The 22773-nt window shown below is 44.2% G+C and overlaps 1 protein-coding gene across 2 annotated transcripts; it reads right to left on the reverse strand.

Annotated features, from left to right (window-relative positions):
* Window positions 1–12167, reverse strand: LOC311378687 (nucleus accumbens-associated protein 1-like). 2 transcript variants are annotated; one of them, XM_084488261.1, is made up of 8 exons: window positions 12006–12167; window positions 8520–8652; window positions 7939–8238; window positions 6950–7610; window positions 6468–6638; window positions 6235–6340; window positions 5753–5850; window positions 1–3819 (listed from the first exon to the last, which is right to left on the reverse strand). In XM_084488261.1, the coding sequence occupies exons 2-8, from the start codon at window positions 8643–8645 to the stop codon at window positions 3494–3496; spliced, it is 1788 nt and encodes a 595-aa protein (XP_084344387.1). In that variant the 5' UTR covers window positions 8646–8652; window positions 12006–12167; the 3' UTR covers window positions 1–3493. The 2 variants fall into 2 exon arrangements, with proteins under 2 accessions (XP_084344387.1, XP_084344386.1); XM_084488260.1 differs by having other exon boundaries at window positions 8520–8655.
* Between the last annotated feature and the right edge of the window lie 10606 nt (window positions 12168–22773).

Consider the following 22773-nt stretch of genomic DNA (forward strand, 5'->3'; position numbering starts at 1 on the left):
GAAATTGTTACAAACCTTTTTTTTTATTAACATGTTTTCACTTTTTATTTTTATTTGTCTTTGAAGTTAGTCTATGACTTTCATTTGTTTATTTAACATTAGTTCATGTGCAATTACGTTAAGTTTGTGTCACAGTTACAGGGGATTCACAAAGATATTGGCACTTGGAACACGGAAAGAGAATGTGCAGCATGGGAGGTGCACCGGAGCTACAGGGTTACAGAGACCAATGAGCAGGGGCGAAGACAGCCGTTAATGTAAAGGCAGTATCTTGGTAAATATATATACCTCATGCTGTGATATCACAACAAACATTCTGATCTCAATGTGGACTTTTATATACAATATACAGTATTTACCTATACATGTATATATGATATTTATATATGTACCATATAGTGAAAAATAGTTTCCCCATGCCATGCCATACATTGTATTTAATGTAGGTTGTTTTCTCTTAACACACAGAGAGGAATGTGTTGCACAAACTACAATTTGGTTAGTGTTTAGGCCACCTCTTGTTTCACCCCAAAAGCAAATGCAAAGCACAGGTAGAACATGACTGAGTGTTTACAAATGAGCAAGATTACATCTAACCAGGTCTGCTTTTGTTGGACATGATTATGGACTTAAGTTAATTGCTTAAGATCAGCCTTCTGAATTCACCTTGGCCATCAGTGAAGATATTTTCCAAAGGATTGTAAAACAATGCATACATCACAGGGCACAGGATGGGTTTTAATGGGTCCAGTTTTCATGAAAGGTCTTAAACCAAGTAGTAGTATGTATGTTGTAACATGTGGCGGTGACATGGGGTTCCTTGTTGATTCATCCTAGTTGGCACCATTTGTACATGCTGTGTATGGGTTGACTACTTACAGAGGTGGGCCCTTTAGCTGTTGAAAATAAAATGCATAGAAAAATAAAATACATTAACTGAAACAGAATGTCAACCATTCACATAAAGTAAATTACAGGCAACCAATTGTAAAAGCTCTTAAATGTATCATGGCATCGTCAACTAAATATCAACTATCTTGTGAGTAAGAGGCAAAGTAGTACTACTTTTTCCCTGACTTAAAATAAAGTAATATATTACTTAAGTTTTCTATTTTGTGTTGAATCAGAAGTTAACTTTCTATTACACCACTGCGTCAGTTTTCTTTCCTCATCTTTATAGGCCATTAGCAGAGGAAACACTTGTACATATTGCTAAGCAAATAGAAAAATTAATAGTAAAATGACAAACAAATGTTTAAAAAAAAAATGCATCTCAGTCCGCTCAACACTGATAATGTCTCAACCAAGTAATGTTTTTTTATTAATTTGAACAACCTGCCAAAAGAATACTGAACAGGACCTGGACTTTTTCACGACCCTGGTGCTACAGTACACAACATATATCATCAATTTCCCACGGACAAAGTATCACACAATATTACACATTGCTAACTTGTTGATGTTTCATCATAACCCTCCAAAAAATAAAATCAATATTACAAAAGAGGATATGCGGCGCACAAATAACTATCACACACACATTGTGGCCCTATGCATTTATTGCATTGGAAGTTCGTGCCAAGTGTCTTACAGAGCTGGGTTAGAACTCAACAAAAACATGCAACAAAGCATACACACACGCACGCACACACACACACACACACACACAAAACAGCAGACAGAATAATAAAAATCAAATCAAATCAAAAGTGACAAATAAATCTCTCCGTTCTCCACACAGCTTCCCCAGCCTGGTGTGCGGACCGCCTGTTCATCTCACTAAGGTGCATGTTCTCCTCCTCACTAACTATACAAAAGAAAATAAAAGTGCACTGTCCAGTCGGGCTCGGCAACAAGCTTCAACGGGATACGAAAACGCCCACCCCTTTAAGGACAAGGTGTAATGCAGACACACAACACACAAACACACATAGACGCACACAACATCCAAACCCCCAGCCCTTTAAGGACAAGGTGTTTCTTCAGGTGATGCAGACACACACAATATCCACATTTTTCCGTTTTCCTTATATTGAGTGGTGGTGGGGGGAATGATCGCATAACTTCAAACGAAACCATCTCTCTTTTGTTCTTGACTTCACTATATTCTTCTAGCCTTTGTGTTTTAAATTGCAAGGCACAATACTTTTTTTTTTCCAAAGAAAGTATTGTATAATTGGGAGTTGTATGGTTTCCTTTAATCAATAATTGATTACAAGTTTGGGGACGGCAAAGTCAGCCAACGAGGCTACTACTGACATTTTTTTATATGTATATTTAAGAAAGTATTGGTGTCAAATGCATTAGCAAACTTAACAAAATAATACAGTAATTTAATTGTTGTACGATAGATAACAGTCAATATTCTCTCTCTCTCTCTCTCTCTCTCTCTCTCTCTCTCTCTCTCTCTCTCTCTCTCTCTCTCTCTCTCTCTCTCTCTCTCTCTCTCTCTCTCTCTCTCTCTCTCTCTCTCTCTCTCTCTCTCTCTCTCTCTCTCTCTCTCTCTCTCTCTCTCGTCCTATGAAGAATCAAGGGCCTAACAATTATGCCACATTGTTCATGAAAATATATCTTTGCTTTTTCAACAACACCACTTTCAAAACCGACAATTTAACACACGATTAAAATGCAACAGTTGAGATTTTAAACAATCCCCTCTCTTTCGGCGCACACACACAGTGTATGGCTTTGCACTAAATAAATAGATTGTATCTCCTTAAAATAGGACTAAACCAAAACTCTTCTTGGGAGGGGTCTACAATTACACTCCTCATTTTTGCCTCTTACTCACTCACATACACAAGCACACTCGTCACCCCTCATATCGTTTCATTGCTTCAAACATGGCTGACATTAAATGTGCAACACGTCAAACATTCATTGATTGATTTCTTCGGGTAAAATTTTAAAAGGAATAGCGATCAGGAGGACTATTTGGCGTTGGTTTTTTTTTTGTTATAAAATTAGAAAGGATAAAAGAAACAAAGGGGAAAACCACAAGCAAGTTAATACTCTTTTTACCCACGGTTAGTTCTATCCATTTTCCCTCCATCCATGTCCACCCACAGGACAGAAGTCTACACGCGAGCACAGGCCCATCTATCAAAGGAATGCTATTTATTTATATGCAGGAGTGTACATGTGATCGAGACGTGGGCTGACGGCGGCGTCCGTCGGAGGGAGGGCCGCGCGGAGTCAATCTCCTCTGCCCCTTGACGGACTCAGCGTTGCTGAGATCAGCGTAGAACGGAACTTTGCTTGATCTTCCTGTGGTGTTTGGAGAACAAGACCGCCTGTTCTTGCCCCCCCAGATGTAGTGATGTTAGCACGGTCCGGTTTTTTTTTGGCGGGAAAGCCCAGTTGCGGAGGCCATGGAGGAACAGCGGGCGAGGGAGGGGGGGGGGCCGGTAAGGGGGAAAGATCTAGCACAAAACCGTGGAATACTGCTCGCTGTTGTCAAGCTTCCACGAGAAACTACGAGGAGCAAAGACACTCAGAACAGCGCGCCCCCGCCTTCCCCGCCCAAGCTCTGTAACGACGACTCCCCCGGGGAGCCCCCCGACTCCACGCCTCCCCCGCCACCGCTGCCGACCTCGAGCGGCACGGCGGGGTCAAACGCGGCGTCGCCGCCCAGGTTGTCGTCCTCCATCTTGACGCCGTCGGCGAGGAAGGCAGAGTAGGCGTCGCTCTCGGCCATCAGCAGCTTGAGCTTGGGGATCCAGCTTTTTCTGACCACGCGGCGGGCGTTGGTGCACATGTCCGCCGCGATGGCGTTCATCTCGCTCTCCTTGAAGCTGGTGGCAAAGTTCTGGCAGTAATCTGGTGTCAGAGGAGGGGGACGGTGAAGAAGGTCAAACGTCATTTGTTTCATTTTAATATTAGCAGACGCATTTAGCCAAGGTCAACTTTAGTGAAACTCAGTCATGTTTGACTCCATGACTGAGATAAAAAGTAAATATAAAGTATTATCCATAATTATAAAGTATCGGTACAGCAACAATGCATTTTCCTCTGTGACAAAGATGTCCTTTGTCTTTGAGCAGGAAGACTATGGCCCCGTCCACACGGGCGAAAGCGATCAGTTTTCCTTTGATGCGTTTCAGGAATATCTCCGTAAAGACGGACTCGTTGTGAAAACGCATCGAGCTGTAGAAACGCTGTAGTACATGTTCAAGGCCACTGTGTGGCGCTGGTTCTCCACGAAAAAAAGTGGAGCGCATCAAACCTGCACGTTGTATATAAACATACAGTCGAGGAGGAGAAAGCAGTTGTTAAACCCTGAAATACTTTTTAATGTACAGTTAGTAATTCAATTTGTATTGAAAGCTACAAAAATAATACAAATCAATACAATTTTAAAAAAATCAACGCAACTCTAACTTCCCCAGCTGGTGGGGGTGGCGATGAAACAAAACCGCATAGGTCCGTTTTTATTAAAGACTTATGCGGTTTCACCAAAAAATCGGCTCTGTGTGGACGGGGCCTATAACATAGACCCAGGTAGGATATAGCTCTGTACGTGATTAGCTTTTAGATCCAACCAATTACTAAGGCTTATGGTGTGTTCCAGATGCCTCAGACACCAGCCTTCCGAGGTCTAAGTGGGGAAATCTCCCAGCTTTCTTGCGGCATTTCTTGGAGGCACGCCCCCTTTTCGTCGTGCCCCCTTGGAATTCTGAGAGTAGACCGAGCTCAGTGATGACGCTCTCAACAAAAATGTACCACGTTGGTCATTTTAATGTTGATTTTAAATGCTCTTACACACTTGATTACATTGCTACTTTATTCCAGTCACCAATGTATGCATTGCACGGTCTTGCTGTGCGTGCAATACAATGTAAAGTGTGTTGTCCGTGTGTGAGCTGGTTTGCTAAAGAGTCTAATGTAGCTAGCAATAACAACGACTAGCCAATGACATGACACGATCACAAAGACGAACGGGAACGCTAAAAGTGGTACGAGACAGGAAATGACGTCACAAGTGAAACTCGGAAGGCTGGTGTCCGAGGCATCTGGACCACACCATTAGGGCACTGTCTGCAATGCAGACATGTCTGTCCGGTCTGCCTATCATTGCTGACAATGACTTCCAATAGTACACATCGCCATCTAGTGGTCAGTCACCAAGAGGCACTGCTCTTCAAACACTAATCATTTGAAGACTGGGTGCTTTCTAATGAGTCTTCTAATGACAATTAAAAATAGGGCCGTGCATAGTGCCCTCCTTTTGACCTCAGTTCCCAGACTGTTTGCACACTTTATTTAAAAAAGGTCACGCTCCTTTGTGTCAACAGAGCTCTTAATGGACAAGTAGTTACATATCCAACAGTCACTGGCTTGAATTGAGTCATTAGAGGCCCCTCCCGTTGCTCTCTAAAATCATCTCTCTTTGCTCCATAGGAACAGTGGAGATCCAGCTGTCAATTAAGGTGCTCCAAACATCCCATAATATGTCTCTCTCTCTCTCCCTCCCTCCCTCCCCATCTCCCTCTCCCTCCCTCCCTCCCCATCTCCCTCTCCCTCTCTCTCTCTCTCAAGGTGTCTTTGCTAAGAACGTTTATGCATTATCATCCTCATGGTGATTGTTGTTATGCACTGTGTCTTCATTTCTCTGCTGATATTTATTTAACATGTTTAACTGTTTTGCTACTGTGCAGTAAGGAGACCTTGAGTGTCCTGAAAGATACCCAGAAATAATCCAGATGAATATTACTATTAATATAGTGTCAGCGAAACCCCCTCCCGTACTCACACTTGACTGCATGCAGGACTCTGTTGTCCAGCGGCTTGCGGCTTGGATCGTTGGTGGACGAACGGATTCCAGTTCCACAGCTGTTGGCCAGCGTGTTCCTGAACACGGCGAAAAACAAAAACGATCAATAGGAATCACAAAAGGTGGAGGACGGATGTGAAATGAAAGTGTCTCTCACCGTGTCCTATTTCTCTACACTTTAACTAGTTACCATGTGCATGAGTATGTGTGTGACCACGTGAAGGTTGTGGGGTCTCATCTAATGAAGGCACACCCACTCCAACACTTATACCGCTCCGTTGGCATCCGCTAGTATTGGTGTGTATGGGTCCCGTGTTTGTTTTGGTTTGAGTGTGTGTGTGTGTGTGTGTGGGGGACAACGTGTATGTTCGGGTCGTGTGTGTGTGTGTGGGGAAGCAACGTGTGTTTGGAGGCTATAGCTGCTTGGAGGTTATGTGTGTGTGTGTGCTTGTAGTAGTCACCTGTCGAAGAAGGCGGCAAGCAGCCTCCGGAGAAGAACCTTGTGTCTGGTCCCCGCACTCACGTGACAGTTCATCAGCTGGGCGCGCGATATGAACACAGAGGTGCCTGCCGGGAGTACAGGCACTGAACCAGTTCACATCTCACATCTCACATCACACACACACACACACACACACACACACACACACACACACACACACACACACACACACACACACACACACCTACACACCTGAGACTAGCTCCAGCTTCTCGGCTGGGTCGCCCTCCTCGTACAGCTTGGGGTGGCAGCGGTTGCCTATCTGAGCGATGAGCTCGGTGGGGAGACAGGTGAGGTCCCGGCCGCGCATCCGCCCTCGCGTCTCGGTGTGGTCCGGCAGAGCCTCCACCCGCTCACCCGCAGCTGAAGGGGGAAGCAGAGCACAGGACGGCCTGTTAAGGTACGGTCTGTAGAGAGTCTATACACAGGTTGGTTCCGTGAAGGTAGTTAGTCTTAAAAAGGTGACGTCTTTAAAGGTGAAGACTGTAAAACTTCTGTAGAGGTCGTGTCATTACTGGTAACCCCTGTGAAGGGTCTGCAAAGAGTCTATAACGGTTACATCTCTAAACAGTCTGTAAAAGTAACGGAGTCTGTTAAAAGTCTGTCGCGGTAGAGTCTGCCTAGCGCACTACAGGCGTGCGCTGTAACCACGGACAGCGCGGTCCGGGCCTCACCTGCCACGCCCACGTTCAGCATGCTGTACATGGTGTACATGTTGCAGATCTGCCGGTACTGCTCTTCGGCGCTCTCGTCGGCCCCCTCCTCCTCCTCCTCCTCCTCGTGGTAGCTGACGGGCGAGTCGCTGGCGTAAGCGCTCGCCGTGCCGGGGCTGGCGCCGTCCGACAGGCCGAGCCCCGCCCCCACCGCCGACACGGCGCTCCCGTTTGGCCCGCCGCCGCCGCCGCCGCCGTTGCTGTTGTTGCCGTTGCCCATCCCGCCGCCGCCCGTTACCATGGAAACCAGCCCGCCTCCCGCGGCGGGGCCCATGCCCATGGCGAGGCCCAGACCCGTCGGCGGGCTCTGGATGGCGCTCCCCCGCATGGCCTCCTGCTGGGAGAAGCGAGCCGCCTTCCTGGACCCGCCGCCGCCGCCGCCGCCGCCCCCCGAGCCCCCGTCTCGGCTACTGCCCCCCTCCCACAGCCGCTTGGCCACCGGCGTGCACACCACCGAGTACGCGGACGCCTCCGGCTGGCTCGACGTCTGCTCCGTCTTCACCCGCGAGAGGGGCGTGACGCAGGCGGCGGGCCGGCTGGTTTGCGTGACGGGGCTCTGGGGCTCCGAGGACGGGGCCTCCTCCGGCTGGAGGCCCTGGGAGTCACAGCTGGGGGACGACACCTCGGGAGGGGAGGAGAAACGGAGCGTATGCTAAATCACACAAGGGATTGGGAGGCCTGGTCTACACCAGCACACGCACTGGGCTGGATGACTGGATGCACACCTTGAACTCAGTAGCTATAGCCGCAACTGCCTCAAAAGACTAGATCACGTTTGTAATCGATTTTTTAACAAATTTATAATCTATTCTAACGATTGAATCTTTCTTACACTTTTGTTTGCTTGTGTGACGCTACCATGATAGTGTCTGGCCATTTGGCACCTAGGGCACTCTCTCATTCTGCATCCCCTGGAAGGAGGGTTAGGATCCACAGTGAGTGTGCCATACCTTCAGGAAGAACTCTGTGCCCTTTTCCATGATCTGCTGGATCTGGAGGAACCCCGCCGTGTACATGAGCAAGAACTGGTCCCCCACGGTCATGCTGAGGCGGCCCGTGTAGCAGAAGGCCAGGATCTGCTGGAAACTCTGGGGCTGCACCGCAGGGGGCAACTCCACCACCAGGGGGCTCTGGACACCCTCGTTATCTCCACCATCACTGCCGCCACTACCACCACCGCTGCTGCTGCTGCTGCTGCTGAAAAGGTCCCGGAAATAAGAGCTGCTGGCTGCCAGCACAGCACGATGGGCCTGGGGGACAAAGAAGAGGACGAGGTGAGAGAAGCTCGACATTTGTGGTTTCATCAGCTTTCTGTGGATTCAAGGGAGGGGGGGGTTGTGTTTCGCGTCTATGGAGAGTAGGAGCTGACCAAAACAGAAGCTGTCACTCTAATCTATATTAAATGTTGAAGGAACAATATTTATACAGCGGGATAGATTTTTTTAAATGCTTGATGATGTGCGGTGCCACTTGGGGATAAAACTGGGAATTCGGAACAGATCAATTTGTTCTGAAATGAATGTTGGCCTACCTTAAAGTTGTGGCCCTTGACGACCACGGAGACATCGCAGTAGAGGCCCTGCAGCCGCTGCTCATTCAGACACTCAAGGATGTTGTTGCCGAAATTTGGGATTGCCATCTGAAGGGTCTGGGCCATGGTGTGTCTTCTAGGAGGAAGGAAGGAAGGAAGGAAGGAAAGGATAGAGGTCAATAGGAAGAAATGATGGAAAAAGGAACGAGGGAGGGAGAGAGAGAGGGAGTGTGGGAGAGAGGAGAGAAAGAAAGGAGGGACGAAGACAAGCAAGAGGGCAGAAGGAATTGAGGAAGGAAAGAAGATAGACAGATATTAAGAACGTTTAAAGCAGCAGTATCCATTCAAATTTGACCCTCACAATGTGAATAGAAAAGCTAATAAATATTGTTGTTTTTTTATATTTGGAACTCTGAGACCATAGCCAATCTATGGTAACTCTTCAAAAGCGCAAAATTTAAATAAAGTCTTTTCCCCCAAGAATATTAAATTCCATGTAGACCATAGCAATTCCTTGTATGAAAAAAGTTTTTGTATCCACTTCCAGGCTGGGTAAGTAGACATCACCAATGACATAGTGTGCTCACACATGGCAAAAGCTTGCTTGGTCGCCATTTTCTATGGGCTATAAAAACCCTGTGTCCTTAGATAACTGGGTCATGTTCTTTTATTTCTATGAGCAAATGTGTGCCACCTAAACAAACAGCAGATACCATGTGTCCATTCAATACTGGGAACAGAACAAGCCGCTCTCGCTTCCCTTTTGTGGAACAGATTCTAGTAGGATCTTAGATGAATGTTGTCCTTTTAAGTTAAAGTTACCAAATATTTTTTGTCGGCTTTACCCCGAGAATGTGGGCAAATTAAGGATTCAAAGCTATGTAATAACCGCTCTAGAAGTAAATGTACAAAAAGACAGTAGATTGGATTTAAAGGTAACACTGCAGAGCAAATGTTTCTTGTTGCAATCACAATCATGTCATATCCCAATCTAAATAAATTACACATGCATTTAACATGCAAGCACTCACTTCCGTGGCTGTTCTAGATATAGAACAGGAAGAGTGACATACACTGTAGAAGTGGTACACATTACATAGTCACCGTATTGTCTTACATTTCTGTTATTACATTCTTCTAGTTGAATAGGTTTGTTTGAACGGCTCATACATGCATGAAGCAGGATGCTGCTCACACACTGAGAAAATATCTGTCACTCTCTCTCTCTCTCTCTCTCTCTGTCTTTTTAATGAAATGTAGCTTAAATGATGACCAGGATACATTGTAATACAACCATATATAGTTGGCTAATAGGTAGGACAGTCTATTGGTTAGGATGTCTTGACTCCAGGCCCAAAGGTCTGAGCATTCCTGAGAAAGTTGCCAACCTGTTCATTAGTGGCATGCATCTTTAAAAAAAAAAAAAGTCAAAGTCGCTTTAGAAGAAAGCTACAGAAAGCTCAAATATGGATCTCTGGCAATGACAACAACAGTTAACATTGTTAGCATCATGCCTCACCCGGTATGAAGCATACAAGCAACTGCAGTATGGCTAGCTGGAGAAAACCTAGCGTTAGCACTTAGCACCACCCACATCATATCCAAAGCCTTTCAGTTGGGAGATAGCCAAGTTTCCCAGTGAAGAGAAACACTCTTTGTCTCTTCTCAGGCTCCCCCCTCTCTCATACTAAAACACAGATGTATGCACACACACCCACACTATGAAACAAACCCACAAAAGGCACACTGAGTCACACACACATTAAACAATACTGCTTGTTTACAGTTGAGCAAGTGAGTCACACTGCGCGCACGCACGCACGCACACACACACACACGCACGCACACGCACACACACGAAAGTTCAATCAAGAATTTCTGTGTTTCCTTCCTAAAGTATCGGTCAATAACTCAATTTCACCCCACAATCTCATATTAAGCAAGCACAGTATCATACCAAGAAGGTGAGTAGGTCAACCATACTGACACTTAGTTATGGGAGATGCTGTTGTAGATTACTACAGATTTTTTTAGAGTAGGCCTACAAATTAAATAATAAAATATCAGTGTGACAATTACTAATAGGAATATAATGTGGGCATTCCCTGGGTCTTATATGCCAACGTATATTATTGTTTATTCCAACGCAGCCCACATACGCTTGAAGGGTCTCGCTTCATCAAGCAACTGGTCAAAATAACTAGTCCCTATTAAATAAACACTATTTAATAGTGACTCAGTCGCCTTTGAGCGAAAAATAACGAACAACGGAATATATCGTTATCAACTACAAGCTGTGCCACGGACCGTTAGTCTGACACTGCATATTTCCCCTTTGAGGGACCATCGTATCGTATTTAAAGTACGCAGAATCGTTTGACCGGACGGTCGAAAGATCAATGGGGAGCAGATGAGTTTATCCTGCTGCACCGGCGGTGACCGCGCCGCGTGCTGCCCGTCTGCCCGCGGACTGCTCCACTGCTGGCACGGGCCGGGGGGGCGGCCGGGGGATGGCGACCGATTCCCGGCAGATGTCAAGGATTGATTAAAGTAAAAATGATCCGTCCCGACTGCCACCTTTTTAAACAACATGGTGTGTTTGATCTATGTCGTACTTTTTCTCTCTCTACGAAATACGACTTCTCCCGTCGTCGGGGCCAGCGAAGCGAGCTATTTGCTAAGCTAACACACAGTTAAATAATTTTGGGCTCTACGTCCAGCATTCTCGCACCCGCCCGACAGACACTGAAACACACACACACACACACACACACACACACACACACACACACACACACACACACACACAATATTTCGAAACAATTCCGCTATGGAAGACAGAATTGCAGTTAGATTTGATCAGCTGGGCCATCGGTGTCATCATGACATCCACTGTCCGTCCCCGTTGAAGTGTTAAATACATTGGGGATGGTGGTGGTGGTGGCGGGGACCCGTCCCCCACGCCAGTCTCCATTTTACGACATCAACAGGTCATCCTAGGACACACAGGCAGCCGGGGGCGAGCCAGACGGAACCAGTGCGGCACTGAGCGGGGGTTAGCTGGAAACAGACAGCGCTCAATGTTGTTTAACCTCCATGAAAAGTGGCCGTCTAACATTGGCACGTTGATCGTTGAGGACCAGGTCATCCACATTTGTATTATATACAATAAACATAAGTAAGGAACACGTTGCGTTAAAAAAAAAAAAAAGTGCCCGTTTTATGGACTGCTTAGAGAGGAGCCCAATCCACTAGTTTTATACAACCAAAATGCCGATCAAGGTAAACCTGCTTTTTAGAAGTTTTAACTATGTCAACCTGGACCCATGTTCCGAATGACATGGGCTACCTTAAAGACCAACACAAGTTATCTTCGCTCCCAACCAATCCGAATCGCCAGCGCTGACTCGATACCCGACAGACATTTTCCCCGAGCCAGCCAAAGAAATCCGGAGATATCCTCAGACGAACCCGACACACACTCACCCACGGCGCCTATAGTCGATGCAGAGCGTTTTTACTGGACGGGGCACCGCTCCTTGTCTCCCCGCTTCTCCTCGCTCCTACTGACAGCCATTCATTCCAAGTTTGATTGCCGACAGCAGAGCTATCGAGGGCGGTACGGTGAAGGCAAAGGGGATTGCGGAACACAGAGTCACCGATCGCACACAACAGCAGAGGGAAAGGGCAGGCATGACGCGTTCGTCACTCAATCGCATGATCGCGTTGAGCGCAGCCTCGATTTTGGAAGACCTATCCCACGACGTAGACTGCGCATTGGCACAGCGACAGCAGCGAGAGAAACCGCCTCTCGCCTCGACTCCCCCTCCCCCCCGACCCCACACTCATGTGCGTGATGAGAAAGTAGGCCGTGGTGTGTGCGTGTGTGTGTGTGTGTGTGTGTGTGTCTGTGTGTGTGTGTGTGTGTGTGTGTGTGTGTGTGTGTGTGTGTGTGTGTGTGTGTGTGTGTGTGTGTGTGTGTGTGTGTGTGTGTGTGTGTGTGTGTGTGTGTGTGTGTCTGTGTGTGTGTGTGTGTGTGTGTGTGTGAGAGAGAGAGAGAGAAATGTGGTCGGGTAGGAGGTAAACTCAAGTCAACTTAGGTGAACTGCAAGTGATGAAAATGCTTACAATGTAGGATTCTAATTGTTCTTCCAAGATATCAAATAATGTGTGCAATAACATGTAATAACATGTGCAGCCTATATTTATCTGCATGTATTCATACTGCCTTTGTGAAACTAGAAGCCATTGTGTGAATATATGCCTGTCATATATAATTAATTTGGTCTACAGTAGGTATTCACATAAATACAAAATCTGAATCTAATGCATTTATGAATAAATTACTTAAAAATAACCTGACCTCATGCCTGGTATCATCCTGGTATCCTGCTGAACATGTGATGATATGTGATCTGCTTGTGTTTCGGTTTAAACCTGTGTGGTTGTTACAATAACATTAGCAATAGAATTGATTTTAATTAGGGAATAATTCCAGTGTTAACTGTGGCGGTCCTGGCCGGGATGCCGCCATCCATAGCACTATTGGGACCCCAATATGATTAACCGTCTTTAACACTTTGGCCATAATGAGTAACATTGACCTCTAAAGAGCTACTCTAAATCAACCTGCCCAAAAATGTCTTTGAGGGTGCAATAATGGTTACTATTTTTCACCCATTAAAAAATGGAAAACATGTGGGTGGGCAGCCAGTGACCATGTTGCGCATAGGCAAACAATCATGCACAAATAAATAAACGTGCATATATTTGTGCATGCATGTCTATGTGCTTTAGCTATTATATGCATGTTTGTATATATTCATGAATGTATGAATGTGTGCATAAAGGACCTCTAGTTCTAAGAGTAGGCAGGTGGCTCACACACAACCAGAGCCCCATGTACGTCTCTCGCTTCCACCCAAGGCCTCAAGTTAAATGCCACTTGATTGGAAGGTACCAAAAAAAATCCTGACAATGAGGGAAGAGACAAACCATTCACTACAACACACACAGGCATGAGGGGAGAGAGTAAGAGAAGAGAGAAGTGGAAATGTTGCGAGGAGTGAGGGGATGAGAAGAGAGTGAAAAGGGACAATCTTTCCAGTTTAGTGAATGGCCTTATGCGTGTACCACTACTAGCAATAGCATCCCGAGTCCTGTTCAGTCAGGTTCAGCTCAGCTCTGTACGTTTCAGATTAAAGATGTGATTCATTCACACACGGTCCACGGCAGCCTGGACTCAACCAGCGCGAGTGATTCTTCAATAGCAAACCTGCATGGCCGAGAAAAGAGAAGACCCCGGACTCAGTGACTCAGCATCATTCTGCACAGTCCTATTCCAGACTCTTTTTGCGTGGGGCTTTGCACCATACTATCTAAAAATGTATATACATATATATATATACATATATATATACATATATATTTCTATAAATATAATCAATAATTCTAAATGCAGTCTATAGTCAAACTGAAGTAGGGATGAGCGCTGGGAATGGGCAGGGTTTAGCAGCCATCCTCGTGCCATCCGCAGCTGCCGGTCCCCTGGCACCCAGACTGGCATCGGCTCTGTGTCTGCGTCCCAACAACAGCGTCACTGAGGTGGGCGGGCTTCCACTGAACCTGACCAATCGAGAAGTGTGCGGCGCTAGATCACACCCACAGGCAGCCAATGTAAATGATGCATGCTTTCAGTTGCATCCCTTCCAGATATAAATTCCTTCAAAGCCACAAGGTACACAAATGCACACTCGAACACGCAGTTCACCCTCATACAAGTGCTGGGGTGGCAGGGAGACGCAAACATACACTCAAACAGCCCAAACAGAAACTCCACAAGTTCAGACATTTTAATGCAAGTTATTTGCTATAAATGTGGCGATTTATGTTGTAAAGAGGGCTGGCAGTGACCACTTACAATCTTGCTAGCCTATTATTTTTCTAGGTTATTTTGGCCCTGGAAACATCTGCCTACAGACAGACAGATTCTATGACATAACGTATTTCAAGTGGTAAAGAAACATCTAATTTGACCGAGATGCAAAATGGTGTCTGTACGGCCTCTTGTGGACAATGGTGGCAAAAAAGCAGCTCTGCATCCTAGACTAATAAATACAAATATCAAACAATTATAATAAATAAGGTCCTCAGAAAAGAGAAGACGCGACCCGACCCCGGATAAGCGGATGAGGATGAGATGAGAAAAGAGAAGGCCTAAATTATTTTTTTGTGTGTTTGTTTTGTAAACCTCAAGGATGTGCCGATATTTCCTCCGTGTTTAAATACACCGGGTGTTTTAGTTGGTTATCGTATTTCTGTCCATCTGTCAGCATGGATATCATCTCCGATATCAGAAATGTGTCATAACGTACTGTATATGACACGTTTCACATACAAATGTACTCAGTAAACAAACTCACAATACATTTTGTATTTAATTAGAACCTGATATATAATAATAATAATTTTTGTGACAGGCCACGCCCATTTCGATGCCACGCCCTATTTGAAAATATGTTGACTTTATGTTGTTCAGAATTTGATTCCGAACAACTTTTGTATTGGAGTCAAGATCATAGAAAGTCCAATTTGATGTTGATATGAGCATTTAACTCTTGTTGTGGTTTTAACCACGCCCCTTTTAGAAGTCAATGGCTCATGGGTGCTTTAAACTTTATTGTACAGACTAATCTTTATGTCAAATTAAACTAAATTAAAAATGGCGGAAAATCTGGAAACCGGAAGTCATAGGTTCTTGAGGCATATTTGTTCAGCATGAGGATATGCATGTGTGAACGTCAGTCCCGCTCAAATCAAACATTGCGTCTATGAACTGTGGCGATTTTAGTGACAGGCCACGCCCATTTAGATGCCACGCCCTATTTTAAAATATCTTGGGTTTAACTTGTTCAGAATTAGATTCTGAACAACTTTTGTATTGGAGTCAACATCATAGGAGTCCAACTTGCTGTTGATATGAGCAATTAACTATTTTTTGTGGTTTTTTGACAGTTTTTAGCCTCTGGCGGCCATGTTGTTTTGTCAATCACCTTCATTTTACTTGAGCAGTTGGAAATTTGGGCCCCAACCGCCACTGTGTCGGTCCCGCTCAAATCAAACATTGCGTCTATGAACTGTGGCGATTTAAGTGACAGGCCACGCCCATTTCGATGCCACGCCCCATTTGAAAATATGTTGCGTTTACCTTGTTCAGAATTTGATTCTGAACAACTTTTGTATTGGGGTCAGGGGCGGACTGGCCATCGGGAGGTTCGGGAGATTTCCCGAACGGCCGGACGATTTCAGGCCGAGCCGGCCGGCCGTAATTTTTTAATTATTATTTTTTTAATTATTTTATAGTATTATATTATATATATATATTTTTTTTTCAATTGAAGATGTAAAAAAAGAGAACAAGTAAGCCGTGATTTGGGCTGGCCTGCTGGATATTTGCCTACAGCACGAAACGGAGCCCCGGCCTGCCTATTGTATGTAATTTAGAGGGGGATCACCAAAGCGAGCGGCCAAAGCGAGCGGCCGAACGGCCCTCCAAACTTGGACTGTTCCGCGGTCTGTCATTTCTGATTGGCTCAGCCTGACACACGGCGGTCACTTACTTCCAGTTAATCTCAGTTACACAGAAATACGAAAAATGTCAAAAAGGAAAAAAGGTGGTGGAGAGGAAAAAGAATTGGGTGGCGCTCGGAAGTTGAGGTTGAAAAGAAAAAAAATGTTAGAGCAAGACGCAGCCAAATGTGCTAAATTAACCGACCTTTTCCGTGGAAAAGCTAAGGTTGACGCCCCTGTCAGCGAGACAGATTTAAAGATAAGGCAGGAACAGGGCACAGCAGCAATCAGGGTACAGCAGAGAGGAAGCAGAGCGAGCTCTACATCCAGATTATTTTGATGACAAGCTGTTTGTTTTCTCTAACTATATAAATCCAACTATCAATCAAGGAAAGTCTGTCTGTCTGTGTGTGTGTCCTCATTTTTCTCCTAAACGGCTTGACCTATCACTCTGAAATGTCACATAGCCCCTCAATATATACCTGGCCAGAGACTGACAGAGCCATTTTTCTATATTGTCATTGCAAACATTGGTTAAAAAAAAGCTTGATTTGTGATTTATGTGAAGCAGTAACCAGCAGTGAGGGGCAGACAATGTGACATCTTTGTATGTTGTTGGATATGACAATTCTTTCCCACTTTTTTTCATTCCACTAAAATAATCGTATCTTGCACTATTTAGATCATTTTCAGCCTTGATTTACCTCTCTAGGCACATGCAATTTCTAATATTTTGTACATGGACAAGATTGCTTATAAAATATTTCCCAGTGATCTTCACAAAATTCTAAACACATGCACATCCCATCATTGACATGTAGTTGCAATGCACATATCCACGGATAAGGACTCGTTTTTATTATTTTACACAGTGGCAAAATTCTACGCGCGCTATTCCCGCGGTCTCATAAAAGGCCTCTCCATCCCAAAGTCCCGGGCCAAATTTTTGTCCCAGTCCATCCCTGATTGGGGTCAAGATCATAGGAGTCCAATTTGATGTTGATATGAGCATTTAACTATTTTCATGTTTTAAACCACGCCCCTTTTAGAAGTCAATGGCTCATGGGTGCTTTAAACTTTATTGTACAGACTAATCTTTATGTCAGATTGAAGATAATGGTCCATAGATGATTTGGGCTAAACTATTTCTGTCAAAGTCAAAAAACCTGGGATCCTTAGGGAATTTACTCTTTTTAACTAAATTTAAAATTGCGGCAAATCTGGGAACCGGAAGTCATAGGTTCTTGAGGCATATTTGTTCAGCATGAGGATATGCATGTGTGAACAAAGTTTCATGAGTGTAGGTCGGTTACGAGATATGCTTGTGCAAAGTTTGCATTTTTGGCCAGTTGGTATAGCGTCACCTTTGGGCCAATCAGTGTAATATTTGCTGTCTGTTAATCTTGGGTCAACCTCTACAGGTCTAGTAAGTTTCATAAAAAGCGTGCGAGCGGTTTAGGCTGTGTAATGCAAACGCGGCGGAATAATAATAATAAAACTAACAATTACAATAGGTTTCCTCGCACTTTGTGCTTGGCACCTAATAATAATAAATGAATAAAAGAATAAACGCTTTCAGTTAATCAACATGCACCAAAGCCTCTTTTTCGACAACATATCGAGGTCAGAGTATAATGCTGTTCCCCACTAGGTGTCAGCATTTACCAGCTTCAGCCATTATAGTTTACGCGTCAAGACCGTCTCTCTCTCTCTCTCTCTCTCTCTCTCTCTCTCTCTCTCTCTCTCTCTCTCTCTCTCTCTCTCTCTCTCTCTCTCTCTCAGCGCTGCTTGTAAAGGCCTACAGAATTTTTTCAGACCATGACAAGAAAACACATGCCCCATTGTGTTATTTACCTAGCTGTTGGCTTCATCAATTCCATCATAGGTCAGATAATATGCAGACTGACAGACAGGAATCTGGTCTGTAAAATTACTACATTCCAAAAATATAAAGGCCTATATGTGAAAATAATATATATTTTTAGATTTTGATTACCAATGGGCGTTATCAGCGGCTGCAGACCAAAATGCACCTAGTGCAATTGGATAGACTTATGGTGTGTTCACATCACTGGGAATTATGGGGAAAACATTTTCGCGACGTCGGAAAGTTCTCGTGAACGACAGCTCATGACTCTGATGATTCTACTTCCGTTCAGCAACTGGGGCCAGATTTTGTTAACAGAGAGAGTTGCCCAGTTGGTGATGTATGGTTTATTCGTGACGCGCATGAACATGGCAGAACATGAATGTTTTACCAGAGCCCGTCTACGGAGAGCCTTGGCACTCTCTATTGAGCCCCATTTGTATCAAACTTGGTCACAGTTCCATTAGAATTCCACTGGGGGTGATCGAATGAGTGCAGATTGAACGGGGGTCTATGGGGCTAGCTGGCTAAATGTATCTCTTTCACCTGCTTGTCGTTTAAATATCACAGATTTTATTGTAGATTCCGCAAGTTTAATATAGATTATAGTTCAAAAGTCGAATGAATGAGAACTTATGTCCTTTCGACTTCTTACAGGTTGGGCCGTTGTTGGCCGTACACGCTAGCATTCTGCTAATGAATGCTGATTGGTCAGGGATGGACTTACAACTGATTACGACCAGAGACCCCTCTTGATGGCATCTGAAGCTGAAGCACAATCAGAAACATTATCTCTCCGTCGAAGTTAATTGTTATATATTATATGTATATATATATATAATATATATATAATATATGCGGAAGTGCCAAAGTGACTCAGAACTTGCCGCAAAGCAGGACCTCTGGCAGTGACGTCATCATCTTTTTGAACTGATTTTTAGAACAGTTAAGTGAACTTAAAAAATGCAATATTCAGCTGAGTGTATTCTTTTAGCCCCCCCCAAAAAAATGACACCCTGAGAAAAGTGTAATTTGAGGGTGAAACCCGTCGACTCCCATTCATTCTGCACTCACCGGCGAGCGCCCTCGCATGGACAGAGATGTCAGTTCAGAAACCGGAAGTCACCAGAGAGTGCCAGTTCTCTTCATATTAGACATTCTCTGGTTTTACTAATATAAAATAATCAACCATCATATCACATATTTTACTATTGATTGACGTTGTAACCGTCTGTTGGCATCGACTTTGCTCAGTTTTAAACGTTGTGTACTGGTAAACCAGCTCTAGATAAGGGCAAGTGTAGCCTTCCATACACAATACAATGTGCTTCTCCCAAATAAAAGCAAAAGGACAGTAGGTGATAGGCTACAAGGAAATAAAGGAGTGCGAACTTGAAACTGATCCTACTAAGTTCTGTTTAGTTCTGACTGTTTTTTATTGGATAAAAAAAACCCTGCTGTGAAGAACTTGATGCGCTCTCAGATTCCCAACGCAGTGCACATGAGCGTGAGCATCATCACTGGCGAGCCGTCTCGTTATCACCAGGACACATGAACGCACCTCTACAACCATCAGAGTAATTATGTGTATAATAATAGTGTCAGAGGTCAGCTACATCGGCCACACGCTCTCAAGTGAAAGCCTCAAGCCGGACCCAGCGAAGGTGAAAGCAAACCAACAACAGCCCAGCTACACAACAAGGTTTGGCTGCACCTCCAGGCCAGGACAAGTCCTCGACTTGTAATGTAAAGGGTAGGCGGATCGCTGCCCTAAAAAAAAAAAGGAATGTACCTGTTATGTTTGAATAAAAAAAAATGTTACCTGTTATGTTTGATAAAAGAGAAAACAATGAGTTCACTTAAATACTACTTGAATGTACGTATGTTAAATACTACTTGAATGTACGTATGTTGAATGCAATGTTACTTGAATCATACAAATCATACAAACACTATTGGATTGACTGCGCTCATGTCATATGTCACTTAACTGCAGTCTTACCTGTTTACATGCAGCAATGACACATCTAATAACCAAAGAATGTATTTTTCAGATTCCTTAAGCACAAGTAATATGTTCACCAAATGAATGAATAGAACATATTTTTCTCTTAGGTGTTTTTTTTTGCTTTTTTTTGTTTCCTAACGAGATGACCCAGAAATACTTGGAGGAAAGGTTGTTTGAATTCAAAAAATGCTTAGGAAAGGTGCCTCGATGCAACCTTTAAAGGTGCCATGACATGCTACCAGGTGTGGTGTGATTAGCCGTTACAAGCCGTTTTGGAAATCTGCCCCTTATGACATCATAAGGGGCAGAGAGTGGGTGTGTCCACCTAGATGTGTTCTGGATAGATCAGTCTATCAGCCTACCCAGTGGACTGTAGCAAACGTTGCTCATCTATCCGTCACACATCTAGGTGGACAAGTACACCTGTGATGTCTTAAGGGGCTGATTTCCAAAACGGCTTGTAACGGCATCACATCACACCTGGTGGCATTTCATGGCCCCTTTAACCCACCTTTAGCATAGGTTACTCCTGACCAACCTTTATGAAAGGAAAGGAGACATTTGTAACCCATAATCCTTTACGGCGGCAATATTTAAAGCAACAGGCCACCGACAAAGTTTACCAACTCTACGCAAAGACGCAGAAGAGACACAGTAAAGCATAAGAAGAGAAGAGAAGAAAATAAAAAGAGTAATAAGATAAGAGTTAACCAAACATTATGGAGAAGAGGCGAAGAATCTAAAGAACTCATAAAAGACCAACATCATAATAGTTATTTTTGTAGCCCATAATTTACACCATAAAAAACGAAAATGCCAACTTCACATTTAAGAAAGTAGTTCCACGCTAGATACGCTAGAGGTCAGCAATACTCGCCGTGGCGCAATGATGTCGGTTAGAAAAGGGGAGTCTAAATCATTTTAAACAGTGCTGTCATTTCCTATGTTCGAAAGGAGGCACCCTTTTATCTCTCCTTGACCCGATGACGTTTTCTACAAAGGTTAAGGAAAGAAGGCACAAAGGTTAGGAGATTTCACTTTCCGAATTGGGCCGAATTGGGACTATCTAAACACTGATTGGCAATCACTACAAAAACCCAGCATCTTTGTTCACATAACTCTGTATAGCTTTTGTAAGCATAGTCTGATTTTTTGGGGGGGTAATATGTCTTCTAGAGTTTGGCACGTTTGAACAAGGTAGGTATTGATTGGTCTGTTTAGATAACACTAGGGATGGGTACTATTGGTATGTTTGATTTTTTGCCTAGTAGTAGAAACGTCAGCCTGAGTTTTTTAGTTTCCTTTTATTTTTAAATAAAGATAAGGTTGTAAATGATGAGCCAATTTGGTTCCGTTTTGTTTATTGCCTTTCCTTCAGCACCGCCCATAGTCCATTTCTGTGCATATTAAGTTCCGGTTTAGAGGCCAATCTCGGTTTTTTAACTCTTGCTTGGTGAACCGACCGCCTGGACAGTAAATGACCATCTTTACCTCATGGGCTTTTTAAATGTATACACACCCTATACATATTGTAGGCACTACAACAGGCAAGGTCATTTGACTGTTGCTGGTATTCTGTCCTACTCAAATTTTTGGACCTACTTTGTCTAAATGAATACAATCCAAAAAAGAGTGAGACAGCACACATTTTAAATTGTCTGTCATCTGTCCAACAATGCACCAATAGTTAAATTACATTTTCAGAGAATCATATTTAAATATCCACCATTTTGATCTGTGTACATGTAACCAAAATATGACTATTTTTCAAATATTCCATATTCTTTGAATTTGAAGCGAGGCGGTGTAGTTGCCAAGTAACTACGTATTTTAGCTGGAATAGGTGGAGGGGCGCTGTTTGCACGCATGTCAGAGCAGACATGGCTGAGCAGGCAGGACCTTAAGGCAACAACACAGCCCGAAATACCAAGCCCCGTGAAAAGCAGAAGTGAAACCTGGTCGCTTCAGTGATGCATTAAAGACACCAGGTGCAAGACTAAATATGACAGCTAGGGAAATATGCTTCCCATTTCAATATCTCAAAATGATTTACATTACTGACTTTACCCTGTTTGGTTAAGCATGAGTCATTTGTCTTTGGTGTTCTGGTCTGTTGCCAACACGTGTGTGGGAACCTATCCTAGTTAACTCTGGACCAGGCATGCTGAGTTTAGGTGTTGACCTAATGAAGTGAAATTTAGTGCAAATTTATTCTCAATCTAAAGTAATTTAACCTGTACAAGAATCATCCTCATTTGACCCAAGGAAAGCAATAACTATAGATCTGTAATCAGTCAAGTGATGTGTTTTATGTACATTCCTAATACATCGTGGTGGTGTATTGGGAATGGGAACGATAGTGCAGCGCTTAGTGTTGGACTACCAGACCAAAGTTCTAGGTTTTGAATCAAAATTGATGTTCCCTCAACTGAACTTCACGGCCTGAATTACTCCATAGTAAACTAACGGCAACTGCCCAAACAAAAGCCTCTTCCTTCTTCTGTCGAGCATCAATCTGCCAAAGCAGGTTGTTTCAGCCATGTTGGCGGCGAAGGACAGCTGGTCATCCAGTGTGACACCTGGGCTCCTCGCTCTCTCCGAGACACAGACACCAGAGTTCTCAATATTGATGGAGAGGTTGTAGTAGCCAGATGCAATCCCTGGAAGGAGGAGCAGCTCAGTCTTGTCCCGATGAAGCTTCAGGTGGTGGTTGACATCCACTTGGAGTTTTCAGCCAGACACGCGGGGCTTTGTGCTGAAACTTTAGTTTCAGTCTGTGGAAAAGAAAATCTGTTGTCATCTGCATAGCT

This window comes from Micromesistius poutassou (genome assembly GCF_964030765.1).
Source record: "Micromesistius poutassou genome assembly, chromosome: 1".
Lineage (NCBI taxonomy): Eukaryota > Metazoa > Chordata > Actinopteri > Gadiformes > Gadidae > Micromesistius > Micromesistius poutassou.

What these genes read in the sequence shown, in the direction of transcription:
- LOC311378687 (XM_084488261.1), bottom strand. Translation starts at nt 8,645, where the DNA reads ATGGCCCAGACCCTTCAGATGGCAATCCCAAATTTCGGCAACAACATC. An exon ending in GCACAGAGTTCTTCCTGAAG is followed by an intron (nt 7,611 to 7,938) that starts GTATGGCACACT and finishes TCCCCTCCCGAG; the next exon opens with GTGTCGTCCCCCAGCTGTGA. An exon ending in GCTGAACGTGGGCGTGGCAG is followed by an intron (nt 6,639 to 6,949) that starts GTGAGGCCCGGA and finishes TTCCCCCTTCAG; the next exon opens with CTGCGGGTGAGCGGGTGGAG.